The sequence below is a fragment of the Crocodylus siamensis genome, chromosome 1 (assembly GCF_052110815.1).
Source record: "Crocodylus siamensis isolate JL-2025a chromosome 1, ASM5211081v1, whole genome shotgun sequence".
In the NCBI taxonomy this organism is placed as follows: Eukaryota; Metazoa; Chordata; order Crocodylia; family Crocodylidae; genus Crocodylus; species Crocodylus siamensis.
Genome location: NC_143395.1, coordinates 116,628,427 through 116,646,876, shown reverse-complemented (window position 1 = coordinate 116,646,876; position 18,450 = coordinate 116,628,427). Strand labels below are relative to the sequence as shown.

Here is an 18,450-nt window from a genome sequence, read left to right as displayed (position 1 = left end):
GTGCCACAGCGGGCACAGCAAAAGAGTGCCAGAAGGGTGCTCGCTGAGTGAGGGTTGTAGCCCCAGCCGCGAGAGGCGCGGCACAGGCCCCAGAGTGGGGCGGCGGGCGCGAGAGGCGTGGCACAGGCCCCAGAGTGGGGCGGCGGGCGCGAGAGGCGCGGCACAGGCCCCAGAGTGGGGCGGGCTCTGATTGATAAAGACCCAGTAGGGTCGGGGAGGCCAGGTAAGGCTCCGGCCACCTGAGCCCAACCCGGTAGTTTTGGCAAAGACCCAAGAAAGGGTCAAGGGGGCCAGGCACGGCTACAGCCACCTGAGCCCCAAGAGCGAGAGGCACGGTATAGGCCCCAGAGGGGCGCCGGTAACGGGGCGGCGGCGACGAGCCAGGCCCAGGGGTGCCGGTAGGAGCCGGACAGGGGAGAGACAGGCCCGGGGCGCTGGTAACAGGCAGGTAGGTAGGAGCCTGGCCCAGGCGGGCGACGAGCCCAGGGTGCCAGGGAGAGAGCACCTGAGGGGCAGGGGACTGTACAACGTCCCACGGAACAGCTGCGAGGCTTGGGGCATGCTAAAGGGGAGGTCTGGAGGCACACATACCCCTTAAGGGAGGGGTGCACAGAGGCGCCCCATTTGGAGTAGGGGCAAGAACACACTTACCATTCACTAGGGGAACAAAGGCAGCCTCCCATTTAACCTATTAAACAGCAAAGTCGTGGCGGGCGAGATTCTGAGGGTGCTGAGTCCACCCTAACGTGACGGTAGGGGGCGCTAGGGAGTTCACGGCTACTCCTAGGCCCCACTCCCTCACAACAACCCAGATACTTTTTTGGCCTTATACTGGTTAAGGGCAGCTGTTTTCTGTGTACTAGTATTGGCTGTGCTCGTGTAGGGGTGTAAAGAGGTGCATACACATGAGCATCTTCAAAGCCATGCATGGGAGCAACATAGCGAAACGATCACTGCCAAGCACCAATGCCGGCTAGGTGCAAAGCTCTGACTGCAAAGCAAAGAGACAGAAAACAGGGAGAAAAATGATAGCCTTCTTTAATTTCGTTCCCCTTCACTAATTTCATGCTGCATATGTAGCAATAGTGCGTATCAAATGTTTGGATGGAAATGAGAACTTCAAGTTCATGATGTCCATTAAAAACTGCTTCGTAACACTTTGGCTATGACTAAAGCAAAAAGGGATTACAAAATCTTTAGAGCCACAGCCCAAAGAGTTTTAATGAAAACCAGGAATTCCAGTTTGAGTGACTCATATTAAAAATAATTTCCTGAGGTTTTATTCCTGTCATAAAAAGCTGGGAGAAAAGTGGGCTTTTATTTAAACAACAAGGTTCCTGTATTAGGAAATCCCCTTCCTTGATGGCATCCATGAAATGAGTTTGGTGGGTTTGGTTCAGTCCATCCACTTTAACTGCCATTTCATCAGGGTCCCAATCATAAACCTTATCAGCATGAACAGACATTGGATGCAAGTGGCCTGAACAGCCCAGAGCCTTATATCTGTCAAAAGGTGGCCAGCCTCTGGGCTATGTTGAAACAGCGGCCCATTAGTAAAGCAGTCACTGGTCTTGTCCATGCTTTCCCTGTAGACAGACTTGCCTGCAGATCTCAAACCAGACACTTTTAGCATGCTAGGCAACTTCTCTACCCAGACCTCTCTTTGAAGATATCAGGAGCAGGCTTTTGGGCCTGATCCCCACGGATAGGCACTTGGGGCAGTTTTCACTTTGGGGTTTCTCCACTTGGTTTAACTCACCTGAAGTCTCTTACACCCCTGCCTCTGATTACAACCCCTTCCTTTTGCCTCATTTTGTCCCAGGATCTTTTTAGCCCAGGAGCATGGTGGCCCAGCTCTTGTTTGGGGCTCTCCAACTTCTGAGCAGCTGGGAGCTGCAGGCCACATGGGCCCCTCGGGCAACACACAATGCAGAAGTCCCTCTTGTATTGCTACACACTGCATGAAGCCTCAAAGCCCCCCTAAGCAGTGTTGCCCCAATCCAGGGACAGGGCAGGAGCAGGGGTAGGAAGCAGAAGTTGGAAGAATAAGGGGGAGCTCAGAGACCCTAGCAGCAGCAACACCTGGAGCAATATGCAAGGCGGTGGGCATTTGTCATAGGCTGAGAGTCAGACAGCCCTACTCTAGGTGAAGCCCAATTAATGAGTCTCTTTTGTTTCTCACTTCAGGGTAAATAGATTGCCAGCAGAATCCATTTGAAATAAAATTATGAGAGGGGGGCAAAAATCTGGACAGCCACTTTGAAACTGGCTACAGGGGCCCCACAAATAATTTAGCAGGAAGATGGTTACTAGAAAAGCAGAGAGAAGCTACACCAGTCTGACCTCTGAATAGAGACATCCGGGGAAACCAAGTTTAAGGAAAAGGTGCTAGTTAATGAGGGAGTGGGGAGCAGGAGAGGGAAACACTGGCCCCAAACTCTATCCTCAAAGGTTTGCCCTTGAGTAGATTTGGCAAAGAGGAGTGGTGGGAGCAGCAACCCATACAACAGAAGTGTTTACATCTCTCCTCACAGCATCCCTGCCTTTCCCCTTCCACTCTTCAGGCAGACCATGTGGTGGGAACCTCTGGGGACTTTTTACAGTCCCCAGAGCAGGTAAGAATCCTCTTGTAGCAGCAGCAGTGTTCTCAGCACTGACCCTCAGTCAAGTCCCGCTCAGTTAAGTCCTGCCCCGCTCCTCCTTCCACACTCACAGCTGCCACTTGCCCTGCTGTCCTGGGGCAGCAGACACTTCACAACCACTCCTCCCTGCTCCTGCAGACGTCTCAGTTGCAGATACCATATCTGATAGTCACGCACCTCAGCAGGAAATAGCCCAGACTTTGTTACGAGAGCACTGTAATTGTAATTTGTTGGGTCATAAGCCTAAAAGGTGTGTTGTAGGAAGCTTATATTTTGAAACCTGTGGATAAGGGACCCAAAAGAGCCATTTAAACATATGGTCTTTCTTTCTTTGAGTACCACACTGTCCAGGGACAGGGAGGCAGCTAATCTAATTCATATTTACTATTATAAATGGTCACATCTGAGACTCTTTTGGGTGGCATAAAGCAAGGCTGACTGTTAATAACTCTTCTTTTGGAGCAGTGACTGAACAAAGTGGTGTAACTGGGTATAAAGAAGGAAAGGGAGGATGGAAATACACTTACAGCACACATACTCATTCTGCAAGCACAAAGGAGGGAAAGACAGCTGGATTAGAAAATGCCTTGGAAGAAAGGAAGGTCTACCAGCAAAACGGAGAAGTTTGTCCTCCAGCTAGATGTCAGGAGGAGCACCCGAAATTATCAGCCACTCTCAGTTCCCATTTACTTGAAGATGAGCAAATTCTATTTTCAAGAACGCTCAAAGGCTAATCTTTCCCTGCTACCAAATACTTTAAATCCCCAAGTAACATGACATAGCTTTTCTTTCTTCACTCAGCAATGAGAAGCTAACCTCCCACTGTGTTTAGTAAGAGATTCCATTTGTGGTAAAAAAATATAAATGGACTCGAGGGCCTATGATTTAATTATGCAGGCTACAAAGTGTCTGGGTCTGACAGCCAAATTTGTTTGGCTGTAAGATTTATCTATGAACTTTCAATTAGTAAAATGGAAGGGAATAAACAACTTAATAAAAATAAAAGATATTTGGAAGGAAAAATTAATTGACTCAGTCTCATGTGATACAAAGACTATCCAGCATCCATAAAAGCAAGGAAATGCATTAGAATCTGCAAAGCTCAGATGTAAAAAAAAACAAAAAAACCCCCAAAAAAACAGGGAAGAAAGCTCCTTGTTTATTGGTTTGGCATAAACTGCAAACTTTCTGGACTGATTGTTAGCAAATGGAGGGTTGGAACGGTTTGACTTGGGAGCAGCAGGCATTCAAGTCCTAGCCAGATCTTTAGTTAGTGGAAATGAGCAAGCTCTTCAGAACCTGCAGAGTCTTGCTGCTTTCTATCTGCTGAGGAGCTGGACTTGAGTCTGGCAAAGTGCTATGGTTGCTCCAAAATATTCAGAACATCTTTTCTATACATTTTTAGCAGTTGGGTATTTTATGTATTGAGTTATTCAGTAATGAAAAAAAAGGAGTATTGTATTCAAAGCTTGCTCAAAACAATGAACCCTGAGGATTTTCCATCACTGCTGCAGACTCCCTGAGGGCTAGGAAGTAGCAGCATTTGGGCTGCCATTGAGGAAAACATTTCAGTTAAAGATCAACAGAAACTCTGGCAGTATTAAATTGTCAGGAAGCTATATCCTAGAGAAAGGCACTTACATTGCAATTAGAAGACCCATCAAATGTTGGATAAGAACTGTCAGGCCAGTCTGCAGAATCTACAGTGCTTGATTGCCTGTGCTGGGCTTCATATTCCTTCAGCTGAAAAAAAAAAAAAAAAAAATGTTATCTGATATATGCTAAACTATGAGATCTCCATAAACCCACATATCAGCAGTCCATACAGCAAATATCTCCAGTTTCTGTTCACACAATCGAGAGCAAGAAAAAAAATTTCTGCAGTGCGTATCCTTCTATTTCCTCTTCTTGAGATTTAAAAACTTAGACTTAAAAATACTTCTGATGACAACACACAAAAATAACAAAAAGGAAACAATCTGAAAACACTTTGGTGAACTGAGACTCACACGTTGCAAATTATATATCCCCTTTTCAGAGGGATACTTTGCAAGAGAAATTGCAAAGAATACCTTGACTAAGAATATGTAGCGCAAAGAAAACAACCTTTAGATGGGAGGCTGAGGATCAGCTCTTTTATATTCAAAACCAAAGATTCTATTTTACATTTTTCAATTTTAATATATAGAAAGAAAATCAAGTCCTAGGGGGCCAAATTATCAAGGAGGACACAGAAGTGGATGACCAAAATTTTACTTCTGTTTACTGCACTGAGAATATATATATATTTAAACTGGGAAACTGCATTCTTCAATAAACATTTGTGTGATCAAGCAGGGGATTTGTAGATACAACAGAAATGCGTAACAATTTGGCAAGCCAGACCAAGGTCTAAAAAGGTAGATCTCTAACTGTTTTCAATTCCAAATTTAAAGCTTTGGATAAGGCCCAGATATCCATGAAAACACTGTCTTTAACTCTGATGGGATTAGGATCGAGTCTTATAGTTACTAAGGGTAACACATATCACTGAAATACATTTTGTTGGTGGTAATTTGTACCACTATAGGGAAACAGTACAACTACATGCATTTGAATTGTATAATGGAATTGTATTGTTAGCATAAAATTAAATAGTATTATTAAACATAATGGGTAAGATTTTAATTGCACAAAAGTTGAGAAACAGATTAAAGTTCCCACAGTAACCTTAAAACTAACCATGTGCTTTCATTATATGATTCAGTATAGCACTTTAGAGACTGAACTATCAGCAAAATACTTAATATAAAAACTGGAACTTTTGCTTTTATGACATTCTACTGTAAGAAACTGTATGTAGAGATACAGAATTTGAATGTCATTTTATCAGTAAATTCAGTGCTTTCCTATGATCTCAGCTTCTTATACTGTATATCGTGTGACCACTTGCATAAGACTGATGCAAAAAACCTTAAAACTGAACTTCTTGGCTCTTGCACAAGTAAAATTTCAGACTTATTGCTGCACTAACACACTATTATTCATTTAAATTACTTGGGGTTTCTTATCTTTTAAAAATTACACAGAAATACTCATGTCAGCCACTACGCTTTGTGAAGAAATGCAGCTGCCTGCACTTCTCCAAAAACTGCAAGTCTCCACAAGGAGTGAATAGATTTCCTTGAAATTTAAAGCAAAAACAGCATCTTACGGCTAAGAACAAGCAGGAAATACCAGCCTAACAGTGAATTGTTTTAGAACGTTTTAAACCGCTGAAAATTGAGGCTGGCAATCAAATTTCATCTCGGCCATAAACAGTATGAAAGCAGTAAAAAGGAAAAGCATTCTTGGAATAATAAACAGAAGCTGCAAAACCTGAAGTTAACCAAAACTCTGAAGGTGAGGAAATGTCACACAAATGGATTATTCTTTTATGAGCAACTGATCCTAGAAAGATATTAAAGCAGATAACTGCAGTGGTGGCCTAAATGGGCTTAATTTTACCTGGTGTTAATAAAGACAGGACTAACTCGGTATCTAGACAAGAGAACTAATTGGGAAAAGACAATGCAAAATTCTACACCAAAATATGTCGTACTGCTCTGTCACGGACAGAAAAAACTTTCTGAGTGATGCCAAGAATATAATTACTTCAGGATGCACTGACACATTTACTCATCTCCATTTCTATGTGATAAAACAATAAGCTATTATAATTGTATACAATGCTGAATAGGCTATATTATTATTCATACAAACCCACAATGTACACCTGCTTTTATACACAAATAAAAGACACTACATTGTTTCTCCAATCAAAGAGTGTGGATAGGTGTTCATTTCTAGTGTTGCAAATTCCTGGGAAATTTGCAGTGTCAGAAATCTTTCCAAGAGAGGGACTAAACAGGTGTTTCAGTCTGCAGCCACCTCGTGTCCCATGCTTCCTATGCCTTCTCTAGACTCGGATCACCACCAGTCTGGGTTAGGTATGAAAGGCAGCTGCTGCTTGAGCCCTCCCAGTCCTCAGGAGGAGTGGAACAAGAGAAATGCACCTTCCCTAAGGCAGCGTGACTCCAGTCCTGGGAACACACAAGGCAGCATAGTCCTGCTGTTTGACTCCTAGTCTACAGCAAGCATCAAACAGTGAGGAAGAGTATATGTATTCATTCTTGCATGAGAAACCCTTGAGCAGGAGAGACTTTCCTCATTGAAAGGGGAGACTTTTTCTTCCAGATATGACATGTTTCCTGTGGGAGAAACTGTGTCAATGCCTGTACACTCCCAGTTTCTATTGAGAGAGCAGCATTTCTCCAACTATGAATGTAATGCTTGTTCATACCTTAAGTTTGATACTACTCAATGAGTGGGTATAATGGAGGGTAAGACAAGAATGAGGACTCAATCATGTGATTTCTTTTACATTTTATAGCAAGGGGCTCATACCTTCTTCAGCTGTTACACAGGATTGTTTTGGAATGCCACAGCAAGACAGCCAAGTCTAAACGTAAACACGCAAACCTTTGAAGGTGTCAGACTGGTTCAGACAGTGATGCTCTTGCCTTGAACAGGGGATCTAGCTCATCTATTGAGGTCCCTTCCAGCCCCATTTTGTACCCATCATTTTATTTCATCTAATGTCCTAGTGCATTTTTTCTAAAGTCTGTGGACTTTGCTGCACTGCACATTCTTAGCATTACAACTGATGTTGCCAGGCCTAATACTCTTCCAAACCTGGCTAAGGCACCAATTCTCATTCAGGACTACATATTTGTCATGCTTGAAGGCATAAGAAATTTTGTACCCAAAGGAATACTTGTTTACTGGACAATGTAAAAGTGGGGTTTTGGTTGAAAATATAAAATCAGCCTTTACTACAGAGCCAGCACTGCCAGAACAAGAAGTCATTTGCATACTCCTATCACACTCAGAGATACCATGGACTACTGCTTTGCTCTTTGAGTAATAGTACAGTGATCTGAAAAGCCCCATTCCAGGTCAACGTACGATATACAGGCTACAGGACATACTCTTCAGAGTGAGGAGGTAATAAAAGATGGGTAACTATTTGCATTTCATACCCTAGCAAGGGCTTCCTCAATGGTGATCATCTTCTCTTTGACCATCATCATCAGCTGGATCCGTTCTTCATCACTCATCGTGATCTCACTGGCCACGTAACCAACATCCTCTCCTGGAGGACAAAAGGAAGAGATGAAAAGCATTAAAAAAAGGACACAGCACTGACAGGAAAGGGTATGGAAATGACACTCTCTCAATACTGCTTCAGCTCCAGAAGGTGGTTCCCGTGGGCCTATGTGCCACAGGTAGGTCTGGGAAGGGGAAAAAGGTTCTTGTCACAGCCTCTTGATGGTTACTGCATCAGGGCAAAGAGTCTAAATGCAGGTTCTCATTTTTTCTGCACAAGGGAAATATAACTATTTTCCCCAGCTATCAAAATTATGGCTTCCTGCCAACAACAGGCAACTGGATTTGGGCACTGAAAGCAAGAGGGCACAATACGTAGAAAGCAACTACAGCACATCCTTGGTCATCCAAATCCTTGATGATCCCAGGGCAACCTTACTTGAGTAACTCATAACTCCTGCTATTGTGTAACAAACTGCTCTCTTTTTAAGCTTTATTTAATACAGCACTGTATCTCTATTCTTAAGTTTCATATAGTGCTGTAACTTTCAACTGTTGGGATTATATATTGTTCTCCTTTAAGCTTTATTTAATACAGTACTGTATCGCTCTACTCTTAACAGTTTGATTCAGTATCTTGTAGCTCGTGGTACTGTATAACAAACCGATCTTTTAAGTTTACTGTATTTAGCATCTGTACCATTAAGTTTGGTACGGTTTTGCATTATGTTCTATATGTTGGCCTATATCACTCCTCATGAGATCCTGCTGTTTCATTTATCTGACAGTATTCAGCTCATCTGAATGGATTTTTGGCAGGTGCTTTCCAGAGGGGTCAGATAACTGTGCACAAACTGCACGATGTAAATTGCAACACAGTGGGCACATCTACACATATATTTACATCTCATTAAATTTACTGTTCAGTAAATGGAAATAGGCTGGCATCTACATTTGCAGGCATTAAGGTGCATTAATGCTGTGTGTGGACTGTGGACTGTGCAGTACGGACACGCGTCTACACGTGCATGCCTGTACTGCACAGTAACTATGGTGATTTACACCAACGCAGGTGTCAATTTGGTACCTGCATGATGCAGATATCAAATTTATGCCTGATTAGTTACTGAGCAGTAACGCATGTAACATTGTGTGGACTGACTTGGGACCTTTTATTGGTCTCCTGATTCGATTTGGATTCAGAGATTTGGCTGCTGAATTGGGCCAAATCTCCTCCAAACTGAATCAGCACCCGAAGCTTCGCACAGCCCTAATAGGTAGCTATGTGCAATGGTGGCAACAGTCTGAGCCTTTAATTGTGAACTGCAACATGAAGACTATACAGAACCACAGCCTAGCTTTAAAAAAAAAATCCTCACTCTCAAATGAGTTCTGACCCAGTAAAAAAGAATCAAATTGAATATATATGTCCATGTATATATGGAAAGGCATGTCTTTACCTATTCACCAGAGATTCACAATGGTTTTCAAAGCAACGTAGAGCAGTAGTTCTCAACCTTGTTTTTCTTCATGTGTGACCAAACTTTAAAATCAGAAATGGCCCAAGGGCTACAGAGAAAAAGAGCTTGGCATCTACACTCACCAGTTGTGTACACACAGGCTCTGGCCAGAGCCACTCTCTCTTCTCTTCTTTTCCCTACCACTGAACTCATTGCTCAAAACAGCTCAGTAGCAGTTGCTCAAAAAGAGCTCCAGCAGGAGCCATGCTGACATGTTGGTGAGGTTAGACAGGGACACTTTATTAGGTGACAGACCATTCACACCCGCTTTATGGTCTGCAGGTTGAACACCACTGGTGCAAAGAATCTGAACATGCATCATCCACTAATGGAGTTCCCTCATTTCCCATTGTCTTCAATGAGAATAGGTAGGTCTCCAGTATTGCAGTCTTAACAACTTATGAATCCTCATTCTGATACAATTTAAGTCACAAAGAATTAAATATGTCATCTGCTGCTTATCCAGTTGCTTAGATATATTTGCCATGCTACCAATATTCATTTTATTTTCATTTTGTTATACTTGTTTCTTAGATTTTACAGTTACGGAGACTCATTCACTGATAGGACACTGTCCCCTTAAAGGCTTTACCTTTTGAAGTCTGTCTCATTATTCCTTTCTGGTTCTTTCGGAAATTCTGCCAAAAATACTTATTTTTCTTCTTCCAGTCTGCTTTCCCTATATGGAACAGGACAAAAAGTACAGATAAGGAATGTTAACAAGAAAATTTAAATGTTTCCTTAAAAACTTCTTCAGCATACATTTACCAAGGAAAAAAAAATCCCCAAATTGGTTCTCTCTCTTATTTTCTCTTTAAGAAAATGAAATAACTATACTTAGCACTAACCAAAATAAACACACATGCTTTATAATGTGTTAATCACAGATGGCATGGCTGATTGAGATAAGCCAGTAAGAGGCATTTTTTGAATTATAAACATAGGAAGTTTTGCATGAATTTTGACATTTAATTGTTAACACCAAGCATTCCTATGCTTTTAGAGTGTTTTTTTTATTCCATTTTGATGAGCCACAATTATTTAGATTAAAATCCCAAGTCAGATGAGAACTATTAATTTCTTCATATTCTTTTTCCTAATCTGCATAAGAAATTCTATGAGTCCATCAACTATAACTATGTTCCCCACCATGAGTTCATTTGTTAGTTAACTCAGATGAAATTGGGGAGAAGGAAAGGAGAGAGGAAGGGTGACCCTAAACAGATCAAAAGCAAAAACAATGCCCTCACCCTCCAGAAGTCCCCCGGGGATTTTATTAAAATAGCTGAAGCTTATTATAGCAGGTAAAAGGCGTGAAAAGACACTGAAAATCATCTCTTTGACATATAAATATAGCCTCTCAAAATACCATAAACAGTTTAATAAAATAGGGAGAGAGCCTGGTAAGTGATGCCAAATGATTTGAAATATAGTAGTGAGTTATTCACCATGAGAGGTAGTTTTGAGGAAGCAATAGATAGAGAGCAACAATATTCTGCCATTCAGGCCTCTGCTGCACAAGTGGACAAAGCAGACACCTAGAGATGCATCACTTAATTTTAAAGGATGTAAAAGTCCCATCAATCCCACCCCCAACCCAGCTTTAGTGAGGCTGGGGATACTCATCCCTTCCAATACTTGTACCCTTGAAAAAACAAAACTTAACTATTTCATAAATTTCATAGACATTAGGGCTGGAAGGGACCTCGTAAGATCATCGGGTCCATCCCCCTTCCCAAGGGGGAGAAATTAAATATATTTTATCTGTGGATAAAACAGAAGTAGCAAATACAATGAAATATACTGACCTACAGAGCCATCTTCAGAACTTGATTTATGAATGGAGAGTCTAGAATGGAAAACAGAAAACAACTTACTGACTTTTCACATTGCATAAGAACTGTACAGTAAATTGGGGTTTCAAACAAATGCATCAGCAAATCTTTTTTCTTCCTTTTCTTGTCTTGTAAGCTCCAGACAGTAGATAAACCAGTCACAATAAACCAAGTTCCTCTCTGAAAGTTCTGAAAAAAACTTCTTATGACTGACCAGAGAACACGGACATTAAAAAGACTACATATTACCCCTTGCTTCCTACTTTGTCCGTCTAAAAAAGTAGCATTTGGTTTTAGAAACCATAACACAGACATGTATTTATTCAGTTATTTTGTTTAGCTGACAATAGAAAAATGTTTTGCACTTTTACAGCACCTTGTGTCCAGGGTGCAAAAAGAGGTTTGTAAATATTCATCAATCAAACCCTCGGGATCCTACTGTGAGAGAGACAGCAATTATTTCACTCTCTCCATAGAGAGGCAAACCAAGGCTTGGCCAAGGCTATGCAGAATGTCTGTGGAAAAGCAGAGCACATGAGCCTGTTCTTCTGATTCCCATCCACATGCTGTGATGCTTCCTTACTGCAAAGCTAACAGAACATGCTGTTATTAATAAAATAAAATAATAATATTTAAAAAAAAAAAATCAGCCATGTGTTAAATACCATATTTTCTCGCATATAAGAGGTCCCCAAATAGAACACACACCCTATTTTTGGAAGACCCCAAGAATGGGAAAAAAAGTCTTACTATAGAGTAAGGGTCCACAGGTTTGAAAAGTACCAGAGGTCTGGGGTCTCTGCAGCTGGGGACTGTGTGCCAGGGCCCAATCCACCATAGTGACTGTGGGACTGCAGGGCAGAGCCCAGTCCAACATGCTGGCACTGACACCATGTGGCAGGGCCGGATCTAGCGTGCTGAGTACTGGGGTTGTGTGCCAGCCCAGTCCTGAGATCTAAGTGGAGTCTGTGACCTCATACTGGCTCCAGAACCACGTGCCAGGTCAGACAGCTGGCCCAATTCAGCACACAGGGAGAGGGGCTCCCCATAGGACTGAAAATTTGGTGCTAGGGGAAGGGAAGGGAAAGAGCTGTGGCACATTAACTGCCTTGGTTCCTGGTGCCATTGCAATTAATGATGCCACCACTAGACCCCTCCTCCCACACTCCCAAATTCAGATCCGTTGGGAGCACTTTTTCTCACCTATCATGTGCACCCCAATTTTTCCCATCTGGTTTGGGGGGAAATGGTGTGGGTTATATGCAAGAAAATATGCTAAATCTTATTTGCTCAGTTTTTAAGCTCACTCATCTCCCCTGCAGTACAGGGCCTTACTCGTCATCGCTCATGGCTCACTGCACGAACTTGAGCAAGTCACCAGTTCCTATGTATTTGGGCTAATGGTAATCATGAAATTCTGTAACGTTCTCTGAAGTTCTCACAGAAAAATTTCTGTCTATCCAATATTTCTACTGGCTTCAGTCAACTTTAGCTCAGGGTCCAAATACGGGTCCTGATTACTATTATTGCTGTGTGCGTATTGCTCTATATTATGTGGTTGCACAAGGTTTATGTTGAACCTATATGAAATTAAAACAAGCACAGTTTAAACTACAACAGATTTCATAAAACAGATAAAACAGTCTTTAAATTTTGCACTGAACATGTAGCATAGGCTGATTATTTCATAAGAGTTTTTTTGTTTTCTTGCTAATATTCCCTAGGCTCTTCTGCATTTTCTTCAGCTCCCAGAAGAGGGCAATGAAGAATTTTTGATCCATTCAGAAAACCTTTAAAAGAAGAACTTTTTATTTTGGACCAGTTCACAGTGTAAAAGATGCAAGCAATTACTGGCCAACATTTTATAAGCATGAAAAACAAGCTCATCAATTTGCAAAGACATCATTAACCGGGAAATGAGACAGTGTGAAGTTTAGTTTTGATTTAGTAATTCATTCAGGCAAACAGAGGCTGGCACAGCAAAGCTGTGAAATGCCATCTCCTTTCTACTTCAGTCTGATCAGAAATTTAATACGGCACAAGCAGCAAATGAACTGATACAACCAAATTCCAGATTTGGACTGCACCAGGTGCAAGGAGGCATTTGCTAATCTCCTGGCTGATGAAGTTTACACTTGGAAAGGATGGCTTATAAGGAGAAAATTAATGACCTAGGTGGTTCACAGCCTTTGCTGCCAAACTCTTGGTTCTCATGAAGAAGCTGAGTAAGAAGCACGGGAGGAAAGTTCTCAGTTCTGACAGCTTTTGTGGTGAAGTCAGTGCCCAAACTCCTATAGACTTAAATAGGGCTAGGATTTCACCCTGCAGTTCTAAGATAATCAGAGCAGTAGCATTTCCTAAATGGGAGAAAGGAATGAATGACACCAGGTAAGAAGTACATGGACCTTTGTATGAAGATGTGAGGGAATGGGGCCTAGGAGCGGCTGTGTACTCCCTAGCGCCCCCTTCCGTCATGTAAGGTGGACTCAGCACCCTCGGATTCTCGCCCGCCACGACTTTGATGATAAATAGGTACAGATGGGAGGCTGCCTTTATCCCCCCGGTGAACAGTGTGGATGTCCCTGCCCCTACTCCGTATGGGGTACCTCTGTGCACCCCTTGCCTTAAGGGCTATGTGTGCCTCCAAACCTCCCCTTTAGCACGCCCCAAGCCTTGCAGTTGTTCCTGCACGTTTATTCTGTCCTTGTCCTCCGACCGGCCCCCGCTGGCACTCCTTGGGCTCGTCCCACCCTGGTGCCCCTCTCCGGCAACCCCGGGTTTGTCCACCCCCTGGCGCCCCTGGGGCTCACCACGCCCCGACGCCAGTCACCAAACTTCCCGAGGCTATCACGCTGCCTGGGCCGTCTTCCTAAACCCTTGCTAGTCACTCTACTGTCCGAATATTGGTGGATACCGGATTGGGCTCAGGCGGCCGGAGCCTTACCTGGCCTCTCCGACCCTACTGGGTAATGTCCGAATACTGGTGGATACTGGATTGGGCTCAGGCGGCCAGAGCCTTACCTGGCCTCTCCGACCCTACTGGGTAATGTCAGTTTCTGAGGTCCACTTAGGCTCAGGCGGCCAAAGCCTTACCTGGCCCTTTAGGCCCTTCGGGGTCCCCAATACTGAGGAACCCCTCAAGGGTCCTTTTTAGTCCCCATGTTACCGGGTTCCTAATAATCAGAACCTGCCCCACCCTGGGGCCTGTGCCGCACCTCTCGCGTCCGCTGCCCCACTCTGGGGCCTCTGCCGCGCCTCTCGCGCCCGCTGCCCCACTCTGGGGCCTCTGCCGCGCCTCTCGCGGCTGGGGCTACAACCCCCACTCAGCGAGCGCCTTTCTGGCACTCCTTGTGCTGTGCCCACTGTGCCCCTACTGGACACCGGGAACCCCCAAGCTGCTGGGGAGTCCCCGTGAGGCCTCCTCTCACCCCTACAGCCTCACCCAGTCCTCCAGGGTAACTACAACTGAAACCCGAGCCACCTGGCTACAACATAAACAATATAGAGCTTCTTTGCTCATAACGTAAACTCCAAGCCCCTCTAGGGCTTGCAACCCTACCTCCCTTTAGGGTGTCCTTGTCCCCAGCATCATCGCAGCCAGCCAGCACGGTAAGGCTGGAACCACCAACCCAGGCTGCTCAGCTCTGCCACAGAGCTCCTGCGGCCACCAGAAGGGAACTGCTATCTGGCTCAGGCCTGGGCAGTTTATAAAGGCCCGGCCCTGCCCCCTTCTGGTCACCTGACCAATCTGGTGGCTGCAGCAACCAGCACCTGAGCTGCCTCTGGTGATTGGCAGCTCCTTAACCCTCCATTAGTCACAGGACATCTCCTTGATCCTGTGACAGAAGACAATAATGTAACTTGGCTTTCGGCCCTCAAAAACTAAAGAATTAATTCTATTAACTTTATGCCCTCTTGCCCGGACTTTCCCTGAAAGCAAACGTGATTATTTTACCTATTTTAAGCTATTTTGGGTCTTATAAAGGGTGCCAAATTGAAAGCCCAGGAAAATGAAGCCTATTTATCATAGGAACACTACCTCACCAGTACACGTAGGCCTTGAACCTGTGCCTGAAAGCTTGTTCAACAACTCTCCCAATGATAAAATCAGTCCAATAGAAGATACCACCAAAAATTTCTTACTTTTTGAACTGGAGAGGCAGCTTCTTATAACAAGAGGCTTGTTCAGAGTTCAGTACCATTTTAGTCCTTTTCTTCTTGCCAGACTTGTCAACAGGGATGTAACAATATATTAGATGTGGTGGTAATGTCTGTGATGTGGAACTGGCCTCACATCCCTAAGAAATGGCCTCAGACCATCAACCCATTTATTTTTGCCTTCCACAGAGGAGCAGAAGCAACATTTGTAGGCTCCCGTGGTAGACATGGTGTTGGTGGAGGGGTTGTTCACAGGAAGCAGGCCACCAAATACTTTGTAACTCTGATTTACAAAGTAAATGAACTTTTTGCCACAGAATGCAAATTCCAATTGTCATTTCATGCATTCTCTAATTATGAAGTTTCACATTCCTGGCCTGACTTTGAAAATGCTAACAGCTGGTCTCAAAAGATAGAAAAGCTGACAAAAATCTAGCACGCAAGTTCTGATAAGACAAGGCACTTGCCTCCAAGGTCTTCCAGACAACTTTGATGTTTTAAAATCCATGGTGAAATCAGTCAAGTGTTTTACTTCTGAGATGTCTGGCAAAAGATTCCATGGTACCTCTGAGTTGCTTTATGTTCAATTTGCCCATTACCCTCCCTTACTGTGTGAAATCTGCAGCTCCTCTGTGAACGTGCACTGAAAGTGATTTGTGTTCTTCCATTCATAGACTGATAACTTGTACTGAAAGTTAATGATGCAGTGACACTTGGCAGAAATTTCAGCACTGCAGGTCTGAAAGGGAGCCAAATGCCATTACTCCACTGTAGAGGCTTTCATTTTTGTTGTAGTCTGATGTACAACTTCATTAGAAGGCTTCCACATGAAATGCACTCTGTCATAGCATAGAACTGAAGAAATCTAGGAATATAGGTTCAGAAGAGAAGGAAAAAAACCCATGATATATGGCCATGTATAGCACAGGAAGAGAAGTACTTTCCTATCCACTCAGCATAAGTAGGATGTGACTTTTAAAGTGTCCAAAACTTTATTACTGAACCTCACAGTTTCAATTACATGCCTAGGCTTGTGCTTGTAATTCTGAGACCTAGAAACAAGAACTAAAAACAAGAAGTAAAAACTGTGTCATGACAGATTTCTAAATATGAAGGTTACTTTAGGGATCCAAAGATCCTGTTTAGTATATGCCTGCTTTAGAAAGACAATGTGCTCCAATGCAGCTGCAAGCTTGGGTGCATTAGTTTTTATACAATATGATGGCAAAAACAGCTGTATCAAAGACTTCTGGGACTTAATTTTCCATGAATTTGCAGCAATTGGCAATGCCTGTGCTACATGACCTGTTTCTTACTCCCATAATTTCTTGCATGTCCAGGACACTCTGAGGCCAAAGATCACTACACATGTACTCAATACAGGCCAACAGAACAAAGCACACAGTTATAAAACAGGCTCTTAGCAAAAGCTGTATCAAACAAGTTAGACTAGACTAGCTTTCCCTATTAAGCATGTGATAATTCTGGTCTCAGCTAGGAAAGCACTGGGGCTCATCTTGCATATACAAGGTCTGATTTTATAAGACACAGAGTCCAATGTGCCCTGAGATACAAAAATAGCTCTGAGCTGATATATTACAGACTTGGAAAGGGAAACAAATGGCACCATGTGCTGCTTTTATGAATGTGCCTGTTGGCTTTAGAAAGCCTATCATTCTCAAAACAAAACATAAACACCAGAGCAGGGAATGAGGCCATTTCAATTGGCTTTTATTTTCCCGTTACGTATTATAAATGCAGATGTGCTTTAAAACATGGCCACATCTCAGTCGTAGGGTATAAAATCCACAGGTGTAAAGTGCAGTCCAAAAATGAAACCGCTACTGTTATGATCCTCAATAAACTGATACTGGCTCTCATTCCTTCTGAATGGCTAGTTACAACTTATTGGATGTGAATGGTGTGGAATGTCATTTTGATCCTACAAATATTATTTGCTTTTGGAGTGGTGAATAAACAAATACAAAAGCTTTTGCTGGCTCTTGGAAGGCCACTTGGTTATCTGTATACATTATATAAGGCCCAGTCACATAATTAGCGTGAAAACAGACAGACCTATAAATGTTACTGACTGAATACAAGATAATTTATCTACCAGGGGCTGGCAGAGTGGGGAAAATAGGCCTTTAGTATTCTTATCAAATTTGCATGAACCTGAAGGGGAACATGTCTGCAAGGTTCTGACCTTGCTGGCATCAGTGTGAGAAAGAGATGCAAGGCAAAGAGGTTCCATTCAATTATCTTCTCATTATGTTTCCATAGAGATGGCTCTTTAAGCAGGTCAAAACTTTCTCAGTGGAAACAAACACTGAACTGTTTCTTTTTTTTTCCACCACCGACAACGTGAAAGCGGCCGTGTTGGTTCCACTAGTGCAGTCCAAGCACGGCAACCCGCAAGGGATGCGCTATCAGCCTTTCATGTTCAGCAAGTGGCAAGAGCAAGCACAGAGGGATCCATGCAGAGGCCAGTAATCATCTGCTAAAATTCTTCTACAGCACAGAGCAGGGCCTTCTCCGATGAATGCACTATATTTACGAGGCACGCTGATCCTTATGTGCTGTGCTGACTGGCTGTCACAAGTTTGGCATTCTTTTGAAGAGTCCTTCATGCCTCCTAACACAAAATTACCAGGACCGAAATCTTCTTCCAGCTGCTCAAAAGCACACTGGTCTCTCTTGTCACGTGTCACAGGCAGTGTTTGGCTGGTCTTTCGCTCCTTTTGTGAGTGTTTTTGTGGGAGTTTCCTGCCCTACTTCTCCTAGAAAGGCTGTTTGCAGGCAGCATGAATAATTTGGATTCAACTGAATATGGGGCCTTATACACATTCACCAACTCTGTTTGTCTGTTTGCAGGCACAGCATATAAAGAAATTTATCTTAAATCCAGTGGAAATTTGGGAGATAAAGTTTCTGTTTGCTTTTCTTTTCTCTTTTTTTTGATGGTCCTTGCAATTTTTAACTTACTCGGGAGTGGCAATTTATTCTGTCCTTAATTAACTGCAGTCCTTGACATCCTTTTTCATCCACTACTCACTTTTCTGTTTTTTCCCTCTTCCTGCCTCATGTCCCCTATCAGTCCAGTTTTCCCGTTTCATCATGGATGAGCTCATAGTCATCTGCCACAGTTAATTTGGACACTGTGAAAAG

General features: G+C 43.2%; 1 protein-coding gene across 7 annotated transcripts in view; it reads right to left on the bottom strand.

The window, feature by feature from the left end:
* SASH1 (SAM and SH3 domain containing 1) overlaps positions 1–18,450 on the bottom strand; it is an 840,287-nt gene that overhangs the window by 67,463 nt on the left and 754,374 nt on the right. For all 7 annotated transcript variants that reach the window (XM_090041059.1, XM_090041065.1, XM_090041073.1 and 4 more), the window contains 4 exons: positions 11,098–11,138; positions 9,882–9,968; positions 7,703–7,815; positions 4,284–4,385 (listed from right to left, as the gene is read on the bottom strand). In XM_090041059.1, the coding sequence (XP_089897185.1) occupies positions 4,284–4,385; positions 7,703–7,815; positions 9,882–9,968; positions 11,098–11,138 (343 nt within the window). The remainder of the gene's footprint in view (positions 1–4,283; positions 4,386–7,702; positions 7,816–9,881; positions 9,969–11,097; positions 11,139–18,450) is intronic.